We start from the raw sequence: 12,777 nt of genomic DNA, 5'->3' as shown, positions 1-12,777 counted from the left end.
AAGCAGAAGGGGAAGCAGACTACTTGTAAAAACTTCCTCCCACTTTGAGGCATTTCTTACCCAGTGTGTCCCAGGTAGGTGGCGTGGTGCAGCGGGCCTCTGCCTCGCATGTCCCTCTGGTTCACATCGGCTCCGTTCTGTAGCAGGAACTCACAAGCTATCAGAGAGCCCTGATAGAGAGACAGAGTTGTTTATATGAGTTCATTTGCTATGATAAGTCTAGTTATTGGTATTTTAATATTACTGAAGCCAGTTAGTGCCTCTTAGTTTGTTTAGCATTTAACAGGTTTTGTTTTCCCCTACTCAAGGGGAGGGAGAGTCACGCAATTCATAGCAGCAGCCATTATGTTCATGGAGCAGATTTTTACCTTGTTTTTAATCGCTTATGGCTGTGTTGATGCTTACATAAAATCTGGGTCTGGCATCTTCATCAGATTATCTGTTTTTAATATTTAACCCAGTCCCAGTCATAATGATGTAGTATCTTAACAATAGATATGGCAATTAAATCAAATAAAAGTTTCAGTCTAAACTACTTTGTGTTCACACCCCTCACACTTCCAGCTAAATCTAGATGATCTAACAGGCTGAACAAACAGTCTCACCCCGACCACGGCCTGAATGAGTGGCGTTCTGCCCTCCTCCTCCTCACTTGCGGCGTGTACGTCCGCACCGTGTGCTAGTGCCTCCGCCATGAGTGGCAGGTTGTGTAGACGGGAGGAGCGGTGGAGGAGCGCCCCAGGGTGGAGCTCCCTCGGGTCTTCGGGGTCCGAAGACACTTCCTGTTCGATCTCCACCTCACCACTGGAGGACTCCTCTGACTCCTCCTCTGAGGGTAGGTAAGGTAACAGGACGATGGCAATGATGGAAAGAAAGAGGAATGATGTTAACAGGAATGTAGTGGTTTATTTAGGGGATGATATATCAGTGTTCTTTATGTTAATTGTTTAGGCTGCTAATGTCTTTTACACAATTCCTGTCAACAAACAATGCCAATTTTATGTAATATCAAAAACAAATAGCTACATCTGCTAACAACTAACATTGATTGATTATTTCCAGTTTCTTACGATTTATCCTAATTATATTGTCCCCAAGGTAAGAATCTGTGCCCTTTCAGTGAACCAGAGAATATTGCAGGCTGTTTGAATGGACCTTCTCTTGGACCTCTTGGATAGATTGGATTGGACATCACATCCATGTCTTCTTTAAGCCAACTTTTTTTAGGTAGGGCAGCAGTTAGTTTCACGTTTTGATGATGATGATAATTTGTGATTGGGAGGATATAGGAGCTTTTCCTCCAGTCGTAAATGAGTTTACTGTAACTGTTATTGACATCCGTTTTCTCCTTTACCATAAAACACAACACACATACCTTCTTCTGTGACACTGTCCACCACCGAGCCAAAAACCAGGATGTCTGTGCTGCCATCAGTACTTCCTCCCAGACCACTGTCGCTGCTAAGACCTGCGGGGCCAAGCATTGCCAAGCCACGGACACGTTAATCGTTACACAGCACAACTGGTAGGATTGCGCAAATGATAGAAACCATGTCAGAAATTGCAATAAAAACTTTCTCAGTTTGTGAGTTTTTTTGTCACATTAAGGAAATCTTACCTGCATATCTATATTCTATCTATCTATAGTAATCTTGCAAGTGCAGTGTGCCTGTATGTACTGGCTGTTTAGTAGACTTACTGCGAGGACCAGAGCCAGTGTCAAAATAGGAAAATAGTGAATCCAGCTCATCTGGACAGAACAGGGAGTCCCGGCGAAACTTTGCTGCAGCTGCTGCCAAAAGGACAAAACATTACAACAATATTTCAGTCCGGGCAGAGTGTATTAGTAGACTCTATATACAAATATCTTGATTTCATGAGCCCTGTGCTACTACAGAAAAGTTATTTCTCTGCACTGACCTGCTGAAAGGTTTGCGGGTGAAGCGCTGCCCGGCTCGTAGCGATGGTATTTCCTGCGGGCCTTGTTGGGGACCCGAACAGAGCTGTTGTGTCGCCGGCACTTCTTCACCGTCCAGGGCCGGGACTTCCTTTCACCCTCCACCAATGCCTCGCTCCCACTTATTTTCTTCAGGAAGCGTTTCTCCACGTACTTAGACTTGATCCAGGCCTCTTTCTCCTGTCTTAAGGTAGATGATCACAAACTGACAATTTTAGATAATTGGAGACATGACATACAGATAACTGGTTGTAGATTGGATTGAGTCATGTAGTAAAAATAAGATGGTGGAAACTGAGAGACAGGTATTACTGGACACCATACAGATAAGATTTAACCTAACTGACTTAAGAGTGGCATTAAACCAATAGCAAACAGCATCTAACAATGATATGTACAGTAGAAAATGTTTTTCTTTCCTTTTTGCTTAAATGATTTTTCCCTTGTCAAATGCTCCTCCTGGAGTAAAAGACTCACCTTGAATTGGACGGTCCAGGTTTTTTTACTCCCAGCTCCTCGCAGGCTCCCTCATAAATATGGTTGATCACAGTGTTCCCCAATTCACACATCAGCTAAACATGAGAGAATAAGGAAGGAGGACAAAGATGGAAGACAGAGACAGAAAAAAAAGAGTAGTTCAAATTTTTTTGCAGTGCACTAAAGGAATAATAAATGCAACTCTAGTGGGAGAGAGAAGAAGCTGTAGGGAAAATGTGTTGGGGATACGCACCTTAAGTAATTCTGGCTCCCATGAGTCTAACGTCAGTGAACGCACTTTAGAGCAATGGACGCCTAAACTCCTGAAAGTAACAGGAAGAAAGAGAGATTATATTAAGAAAGTGTAAGGAGAGTTTCTATCTAACCGCAAGATTTCAGCACATTTTTACTCTTTCCCCTTTTATCACAACTGCATGAAGAGGCAAACTTTTTCTGTCTCTCTACACTTAAAAGACTGAAAATCTCAAGAGCAAAACTAAAAACAGCCTTCTCTAATTACTTGAACATCCACACTGGTGACTTTAAATCCAGTTTGCAGATTGTTGCCTTGTTTTTTCCATAAAATATCAGTTTCACACACCCATATTTTTTTACTACATCTAGTGGCTATCTGGATAACTGTCGCTGTATCTTTTCTATCACAATAGAGCTTTGATTGATGAGTTGATGTAATGGAAAGTGGAACTGTGTTTGACAAACACGAGCATATCAGAGGAGACAACTGCAACGTTACCTGCATATAATATGTAATGCTTTAAAGGTATAATATGCAAACCTTTCGGCCCCGTGTGGATGTGTAAACCCCCAGGCAATAACAGCATTCTCATTTCCAACTGTCGTTTGCAGTTTGCGTCTCATACCGACAAACACGTCTAACTGACACAGAAACCAACAGGATGAAGCTCTGCATTCACTTATAATTGGACAATGTGGCACCTTCCCGCAGAGGTCTGTGTGTGTTTATTTGTGCTTTAGAATATAACCTCTGCGAGACAATGAGAAAAGAGCTTTTATTCCTCTGTTTACTGCTTTGTTCAGTGCTCCCACTCTTCATTCACTCTTGAGCTCGCTGGACCGCTGCTGCACTCTCTTTCTCTGGCGGTTGAGCCGGGGGGGGGGCAACTTTGAACACTTTGTGTTTACAAACAGTAGGCCGATACTCATCACATATTCTACCTTTAACGCAGATGTTTGTTCCGGTGAGTTGTATGAATAAAGCAAGCAGAAAAACAGGACAAATGTCACTCAGGCTGACTGTGACCAAGGAGGTAAGCCAGTCTCCACAAAGCGTAGCTCCTGTGGAGCCATTTTGTTGCTAACAAGCCATCACCCGCCGTTAGCATCACATTGACTGCCATTCATTTTGGCGTCACTTTGACAGTAAATAACTTTACATCTGAAGCGTTTAAAGACTTTATGTGTCCATTGTTTAATTTTAAAGAAACACGACAATGTATAAAAGGCTCCATTACCTTGTACCTCACGTTATGGCTCCGTAGCAGACGTTTTTGTAAAAATAGGCTAACAATTGTGTCATAACCACGCGACTTACTGTCGTATAGTAGAGGAATTACCGTACAGTACAGGAGAAGCTCGCAGGCAGTTTCGACTTACATTAGCTGTTTAGTTTAATTACTAATGTTAACTAGCATTTTAGTTAGCAATAATTAGCTTGTGCCTATGTTATCTCTTTACATATAGCTACGCTACGGTCTCCATCCAGAGAAACAGGATCTATTGGTCCATTTCCTTTACTGTCTATGACGAGTGAGGATGAAGGCTTGGAAAGATGTTTTGAGCTGGCTAAATTCCTGCGACACCATGCTATAGATTGTTATTTCACACTCACAAAATCAGGTACGTTGTTGTCTTCACCTCTCAACAAACTCTTGTACTGTGTACTTGTAAGTGCAGTTACCTGTGGATCCCCGAGCACTCGATGCAGAGCAGCACTCCTAGGTTGATGGAGGCCCAGCAGGGAGCTGTTTGGCCGCAGTCACAGCATAGCTCGTTGCCCGGCAGGCTCTGTACCCTCTGGAGGAGGCTTTCCCCGCCTCCCCGAACTCCCTTATCAGCCCTCTCCCCTCTCTCTCTGGGCTCGCTGGCAGAGTCGATGCTGCTGGTGGAGGGCGAGGCTGTCCGGTCCAAACGCTGCAGAGACAGGTGGACAGGGCAGAGACAGAAATTCTAAAGCTAACCGGGGGACCAATTTGCAATAAAAAGAAACAGAACTTGTGTGCTATCATGTCACTGTTGCTGTATGTGTATATGTGTGGGTTTTCGTACCTCAATGTAGTAATTGTCGGCGATGTCTTTGTAAGCTGAGGCGATGCTTGCCTGGACTGTCTGGATCCAAGCCTGCCGCAGCTTCTCAGACTCAGCCTGCAGCATGCAGCTCCTAAAGGTTTGTAGAGGCCAGTTATATAAAACCTGCCCACAACTACATGTTATTTGGCTCATTAGTAAATTCCAAATGTCAATAATGTAACAACTAATTAGCACAATGAAAATCTGAAAAGATAAAGTTTTTTTTAGAAAGGTTTAGTTTGGATGAAACTTTATCCTGTTGGTACAAACACACACACACACACACACACACACACACACACACACATACACACATCACTCACTTAGTAGGTGAAACCACCTCGAAGCAGAACCTCCTCTCATTATCTTCGCATAATTTGACAGAGCACAGCCTCAGGTCTTCCACCACCACTGTCAAAGAGTCCTGTCATCGGCAGAGAGGAGTGTCACAACAACAACTCAACTCTATTCCCCCTTCAAAAATGTTTAATTAAAATGTACAAATCAAACTGTACCTTGAGTTTCTTTTGGTAGACCAGCTGGCTGTTTTGTATAGAAAACCACCGCCTTGAGGAAGGGAGAAGGTATGAGTGAGTATGAGTTAGACAGTTTCTTTGAGAGAAAAAAAGATTAACAGACCAGACCTTTTCCTTACAAAAGATGTATTTTTAGTGTTATGTTATTTTATTTATACCTATAGTGCATATGTACTGGTTATTTCATTAACTTTAATTATTTGTGTTGATTCCCTCTCTGTTATGCTCTCCCTCTTCACTTCTCTTGTACCTGTTCCAGGTCTTGAAGGCGTTGCTGGCCCTCTTAAAGAGATAGCCCTCCATGACCACACCATTGGTAGCATCCACATTGAATTCCAACTTGGGGTCATCATAAGAAAAGTCCTGTAGGAAGAACACATGGGTGCACAAGATCAATGCATGATTTAATTTTAACAGAGTGCCAATGAACTGCCAAAAACCGGCGTACTGCAACGGCCATGTTTTTATGATTTAGTTGTTCTTTCTCTGAAAAAAACAACAACACTAGTGTCTTTAAAAACAACAGGCATCGTTCCTTTCCACCCTTTTGTTCAAGTCTGTCTTAAAACATTACTAGCATGCTCATATGCACATAAGACATATTAAAGAGTTAGTGGTGGCTGTAATCATTTCTCCTGCCCATACCGGCCACAAAGAGTTTCCTTTCGTAAAGCGATTCCAATGTAATCAATGGGGGGCAAAATCCACAGTCCTTGTTCTGTGTAGAAATGCATGGTAAAGTTCAGCTAAAGCTAATACAAGGCTGAACGCACTGAGGTGACACCGTGGAGCAATATGTGTAAAAGTCCACCTAATCATAACAAGGGAAAACAGAGATAGCGCCTTATCAGCACCACATACAGTAGCTGTGTGTACACAGCGGAACAATTCCTCTGTTATGTCTACCTTCTTTTTCTAAAAGGTGTCTGTGTTCCTCCACAAAAATAAATGTCTATCTTCTCTCCACCATCTGTTTAATAGTTTACCTTTAATTTAAAGAATATGTCAAATCTGCACCTCTCTACCTGTCAGCAATAAGAGATTCTCTAATCCCTAATCTGTTTTATCCACACAGAGCAAACAAACAAAACAAACAAACAATGATAAAAGAAAAATTCATGAAAACTGACTGAAGAAAACTATGAGACAAAACGATACGTAATGACGAAATGACGTTCCTCACCAGTGTATAGTCCAGCCTGCCAAATATCTTCATCTTAATCACACTGACATCCAACAGCATCTCAAACTCAATAGCCTAATAAAAGAATTAAAAAAAATAGTAGCCTAATAATTAAATTATGCAAAGATGCTTGTCAGAGAGAAAAGAGCATCTCTAAAAGATCCCACAGGTTATTAAGTTGGAGCAGCGGACGAACCGGACGAACCGGTAGAAACACACGCGCATCCCACACGAGCCCAGATGAGAGACTGTCAGCCAACAGCAGCGCGCTCATGTCGTTTCTTCACTCAACGCCACCCAGACCGCGTGAATCTGGCGCGAGCGCTCATTATCATACAGCTGTCCGCGTGCCCCGATGACCCCTTCGCGGCTGCCGGAGATCAAACATTTCATTTTTACAGCGGGGGCCCGCGTGAGCGGCCGTACCGTGCCTCCTCTCCGCCCCAGACCGCGATTTAAGGCTCCCCTCTATGTATTCTAAAGCCCGGAGGCCGGCAGGCACAGTTTTGAAGGAGTCAGCTTTCCATCTGTCTGCGGCTCTTAACACTATTCCTGCTTAATCAAGCTGACATTATTGCTCCCCAAACACCAGCCCAGATCCCCCTCTTCCCACCTTAAATCAGCCAGGACCATGGAGGATTGCAGCACACAAGTGTCCAAAGGCACAGGAGGCCGCAACACAGCCTATATTTAAACCAGGGGCCAACAAAATATATTTATATTGCAGAATGAATTGATCATTCTTAAATATGTTAAAATACCTATGAGACTGTGTCAGAAATGTTAATTCAATTAGGCTATATTGTATTTTTAGGTGATGTTGTATGTGTGTCCGGTATGTTGTCCACTGGGTGAACAGACACACCTGTTCAATAATAACAACAAAACCAACAAAACACTGGCACAATACAGCCTCATAAATATCATATGAGTAATGTGCTGCATTGAATTACATAGCCTACATTTTATAGGTGCTTATATCTTTGTGTTCACCCCTAGTCATACTGTATACAAGGTTTAAGGAAGTGAAATAATAGTGACATTAAATCACTGCTTCTGTCTGGGATACAGTTTGGGACTAGTTGCCATGCTTTAACTTATTTATTTAGAATTTTGGACTTTATTCTATAATTTAACATTGGAGACAGACAGGAAATGTGGGGAGAGACGGAGGAAGACAGCATGCAACAAAGGCTCCCAACTTGAATCTAACTGAAGATGTGATGGTATGTTTGGACCATTATACAGCTGCCATGTTTTAACACAAATGTATTTAAAGCCTTGATGTAATACTGTATAGGCTACAAACAGTGTGCATGTACACTATAACACAGTTACTGTGAATGAACAGATTAAGGTTATAGTTTAGTTCAACCATTGGAAAACATTGGAAATGTAGTCTACATTGCAATAAACACATTTGGTTTATAGACTGTTTCCTCTCCCACTCACTACAGTTTTCTTACAGCACTTGTATATTTTTTTCTATGTTTTTGTCCATTTCTGACTTAAAAACTTGTACAGCAGCCAAATGCTGTAACAATGGAGGATGAGAGAGCTGAGGCGACAATCCCCCTGGGAGCCACAATGAAGTCCTGCACACATAAAATACATGCTGTGAAAGAATAGAGAGAGAAGAAAGAGGGAGCATGTGGAATATAAAGAAGGGGAGGGGGTAGTCGAGACAATGGCAGATTTACCAAGAACTGTGAAAGTAAAGGCGAGGTTAAGAGCAACATAACAAGGACAGGAAGAGATGCGAAAGATTGTGAAGAAGAACAGAGATGGGATGATTAAAGTCATTTCTCACTGCTGACAAGGTTGTTGTCCCAGCTTTATGTTCGCGAGAATGTCATGAAAATGTCTTGACTGTCACAGTGGATTTCCACTTTACTTCATGTAACTCTGCATTTCTCTGTTATCTGTCTTCCTCCCACTGAAAAATGACTTGCCCAAAGTGACATTGATTTTAGTCTACATTCATGATGAAGCTATCTTATTCTCGTCTGAGTATGACTACTGCAGTTACTTAATGGTCTATTAATAAAGGATGTGTACCATTTATAATTCACAAACTGCTGTCTCGTTTGCTTTGCTTCCTGCACACGCACATTTGCATACGAGTCGACACAGGCAGTGTGTTTTTAAAAAAAGAGAAAGGGAGAAAATCTGAAATGGATCATGGCAACTTTCTCTCCTGAATCGTTTCATGCTGCCTGCCTTTTATCTTCTTCTTTCTATAGGCTTTTTATTTGTGAAATGTTTTTTTTTCACAGATTCAATTATAAAGTAAGGTGGTAGGAGACAGAAGAAAATTTGACTTTCTAGTGCATTATCACTGATTGGCTTTGATAATCGACCAATGAAGATCTGTGCGTCTGGTTTCCCATGATCCCCATGCGGATGACTCTGTGGAAAATGTTTTTCCTCATAGGCGCAATGTTTAGTCTGCTTCTGCTCATGTCATTTTGGAAAATTATTAAACTGAACAGGGATAACGAAGTTAATTCTTTACATCAAGGACATTTACTCTATAGGAAGTGACTACAGAGACTGCGTCTCTTCTTTAGTTTTATTTTGTTTCATGGATCTTAAACTGATCTCCTTTTTTATGTCTTTTTCTCTTTTTATCTTTCCTCTGCTCTTTGTCTTTCATTCAACCAACTATTGTGTGCTGTAATGCCATCTGTTGACTTTGGGTGGAGCTGGCAGTGGACGGAGGAGGAAGTGGGTTGAGGCAGGCATCATGAACAACATCAGAGAACAGAGCCAGCTGAGCTCAGTAGGCTTATTTCATTAGATTAAATTAATATTTCTATTTTTTTTATATTGACTGAAACGAGGACTGTGAGGATATGACAACCTCAAGATAAAAGTAATAGAAATCTGGGGCATTCTGGTTAGTTTGAAATATTCCAACATGTATTATATAGTATAATAAGAGCTGGGGAGCCTGGATAGCTCAGCTAGTTGAGCGTGCGCCCCATGTACAAAGGCTCAGTCCTTGCCGCAGCGACTGCAGGTTTAATTCTACTTTCAGCCCTTTGCTGCATGTCATTCCCCCTCTCTCCCCATTTCTTATCTAAGCTGTCCTGTCTAATAAAGGCCTAAAAAATGCCCAAAACATAATCTTAAAAAAAAAGAAGTGCACAGAATGTGAAATGTTCCAGTAAAAAATCTCCTCACAAAGCTTAAATAACCATCCTTACTCATACAAGTACCAATTACCAATACCTGATATACTGTATACAAGCTATACTGCAGGCATACTGCACAATATTGCTAAACACACACAAAAAGCATCATACTGTAGCTAGGAAACTAAGCAACTACTTTGACAATGATATCTTCTTAACCGGCTTGCTGACAAATGCTCAGGGTTCAATCTTCAGATGAAACAAATTAGAACAGCACAAAATAGCATGAGGATATTTGGGAGAGCTGTTTTCTTCAAAGAGAGGCACAGGCAGGCGAGAGGGAGGGTGAGAAACTGTGTGTGTGTGTGTGTGTGTGTGTGTGTGTGTGTGTGTGTGTGTGTATGTGTGGGGGTGTGTGTGTGTGGGTGTGTGTGTGTGGGTGTGTGTGTGTGTGTGTGTGTGTTTGTATATGTGCATTTATGAGACTCAAAGGAGTGTTTGTTTGCCTCCATGCATGTGTGCATGTTAGGGACGAGAAAAAAATAAAAATGAAGGAGAAGCTGAGAGATCTAGAACAAGAGAACAAAGACAACATCAAATGAGAGACAAAAATACACTTGAAGGCTTTGTACAATAAAAGTTCCTTAGATGAGTATTACAGGCAGGGTGAAGAAAAGTATCACGTGTCGGGGGACGGAAGGTCTTTGTGAAGAGGTGAGTCTTGATAGACACAAAATCATGACAAGTAATGAAACACACAAGCATCTGATCACCGTGCACAAACAAGCTGACGCTGGCTTGCCCACACAAGCAAGAAAAGATGACCTGCGGACACACAGTAGTTCAGTGGAAGTATGTAGACTCACTATGGCACGAGCAGCATTAACAGACAATGTTTTGCTTGCGATGCTTCCAGGAAACCTCTGACTATTATTGCGACACTCATTTCCTAGAACTCAACGTTAAGAAAATGAAAGAACTAGTAATTGATTACAGGAGAAATAAGATGACAACTGAGGAAGTGGAAATCAAAGGTTCAGTAGAAGAAAGGGTGGGCTAACATGGTCTGATCATGTTGACTTATTGATGGAAAAATTAAGTCCACGTGTTTATTGTATGAGGAAGTTGCAGTCTTTTAAGGGTGAATACTGATGTGGTGAGAATGTTTTTTATGTCAGTGATATTTAGTGTTTGGTGTTACTGTGTGGTGGGTTGGGGTGGGAATGCTGGGGCAACTGAGAAGGCCAGGATTGATAGAGTAACTAAAAGAGCTGGAAAAATGGTGGGAGAGTGGATAAAGTATATGGATAAAGTATATGATGACCGCCTGGCAAAAATGACACAGAAAATAACAAGGGACCCTGGTCACCCTCATCATGGTAATTTGACTGGTAGGGTTATGGAACGTAGTGGTAGGCTAAGGCCTCCTGTGACACGAACTAAGCGGTATGCTCTCTCTTTTATACCTCAGGCTATCAGACAGCACAACAAGCACTTTAAATGTACATGTGTATAATTTCTGTACTGTATTTATGGTCTATTTGTATTGTATTTATGCTCTATATTTTTATGGGCATTAAGGTGGGTATGAGCACTGTAATTTATATTCCTATGGATGAAATAAACTTGACTTGACAATCACACCCCTCCCGCACACACATTCACATTGACTCTATACACTTACATGTGCACGCGCGCGCGCACACACACACACACACAATGTCTGCACTAGAGCTCCAAACAGCCTATTGATTCCTGCGATAGGAGCCAGCATGGCATGGCCATAAAACTCCATACATCAATCACTCAATCTGTTCTACATTGCTAGACAACTATCACACACACAGACGCGCACACACACACACACACACACACACACACACACACACACACACACACACACACACACACACACACACAAACGCCTTTTAAAACCTCTAAAACTTGACAGGATTGTCATCATGGCACTGCAGTACATGGCATGTAATGTGCAGGTTGTGGAAGTTAAGGCTTCAGATAGAAGTGCAAAAATATAAACTCACCTGCATCAGAGTCTGGAGGAAGAACGTGGGTGGAGAGAGAAAAAGAAATCAAAGTGTTAATACAAGATCACCACTAATTGAATTTCACTACATGAAGCCAAATATGTTGTTATTATGAGAGATCAGGTCCAAATCAATGTCCAAAAGGTCTTTTTTTACATAAGTAGTAATTAGCTTGTTAGTTCAGAGTGCTCCTGAAACACACAAGGCCTCCAGGAAATAGTTGTTCTTTATCTCATTAGAAAATCCCTGACTTTTTAGCGAAAGCACCGTAGACATGAAGCGTGTTCACCTTGTTGTTTAAGTACAGAATAATCAAAAATAAAGTCAATGGCATCACTCAGTGCTAGGTTTTCAGATTAAAGTTGAAGTGTTGCTGAAAGGCCATTAGGTCGGCACAGAGCTGTGTGCCGTGTCTGGCAGGATGCCTCCACTTGGCAACTAAATCGATCAGAGGGAAGGGTCAACTTGGGCAGAAAAACTGCCATGTTTTTGGCATCTCTTCAGGTAACAGATGGACAATTTTTGTGCATCTGTGCATGAGTGTGACTGTTGAGCAGGACAAGGGTTTGAAAGAATTGGTTTTATTCAGCTGAGCGACCCATAATATAAAAATATCAAACTTGTCTTTGTGGAAACTGCTTTCCTACATTAAACTCTTCATTTGAGCCTAAAGAAAAAACTACATGTAACACTTATTCAACTTATTCTCATTGTTTTTGAAAGGCTTTTGGCGCCTCTGTTAATAAAAATAAAAAAGAAAGGAAAGAAAACAAGTCACAAAACCGACGCTGTAAAAATAATTCAACGCTTCCACAGAAAGGCTTTTTTTAAAACATTCAAGCCATTTGATGTTGACATAAGATAAGTTTTTGTTATGACAATATCTATTTTAGATTCCAGACAGACAGAGATAAATATGTTTTCAAACCCCGTCTTTTTTATTGAGCTTCTTCCACTGAAAAGGGAAAATGCTATGCTAAGTGAGAGTGAAAAATGCTGATAGGACTTTTGTGTCGGGAGAAAAAATCTAGTTCAGCAACAATTAGGAAACTTATCTAATTTCCCACTGACAAGCATATAATACACCACTGTGACACCTACTCTTAGCATTTTA

The 12,777-nt window shown here is 41.4% G+C and overlaps 1 protein-coding gene across 6 annotated transcripts in view; it reads right to left on the bottom strand.

Moving 5' to 3' along the window:
• The window catches only part of acap3b (ArfGAP with coiled-coil, ankyrin repeat and PH domains 3b), a 58,369-nt gene that overhangs the window by 7,872 nt on the left and 37,720 nt on the right, over window positions 1-12,777 (bottom strand). For 2 of the 6 annotated variants that reach the window (XR_004897601.1, XM_031323809.2), the window contains exons 10-22: window positions 11,661-11,672; window positions 5,549-5,661; window positions 5,278-5,329; window positions 5,086-5,186; window positions 4,742-4,853; window positions 4,374-4,606; window positions 2,688-2,757; window positions 2,435-2,529; window positions 1,921-2,141; window positions 1,700-1,792; window positions 1,376-1,477; window positions 606-829; window positions 61-170 (exon numbers count right to left, since the gene is read on the bottom strand). Coding sequence is in view for 5 of the 6 variants with exons in the window: in XM_031323809.2 (XP_031179669.1) it covers window positions 61-170; window positions 606-829; window positions 1,376-1,477; window positions 1,700-1,792; window positions 1,921-2,141; window positions 2,435-2,529; window positions 2,688-2,757; window positions 4,374-4,606; window positions 4,742-4,853; window positions 5,086-5,186; window positions 5,278-5,329; window positions 5,549-5,661; window positions 11,661-11,672 (1,538 nt within the window). In the remaining variant the exon portion in view is untranslated. The remainder of the gene's footprint in view (window positions 1-60; window positions 171-605; window positions 830-1,375; window positions 1,478-1,699; window positions 1,793-1,920; window positions 2,142-2,434; window positions 2,530-2,687; window positions 2,758-4,373; window positions 4,607-4,741; window positions 4,854-5,085; window positions 5,187-5,277; window positions 5,330-5,548; window positions 5,662-11,660; window positions 11,673-12,777) is intronic. The other 4 variants (XM_031323819.2, XM_031323828.2, XM_031323815.2 and 1 more) reach the window with 3 other exon arrangements.

Source organism: Sander lucioperca, chromosome 6 (genome assembly GCF_008315115.2).
Source record: "Sander lucioperca isolate FBNREF2018 chromosome 6, SLUC_FBN_1.2, whole genome shotgun sequence".
Classification (NCBI taxonomy): domain Eukaryota; kingdom Metazoa; phylum Chordata; class Actinopteri; order Perciformes; family Percidae; genus Sander; species Sander lucioperca.
This window is presented reverse-complemented; position numbering and strand designations above follow the sequence as displayed.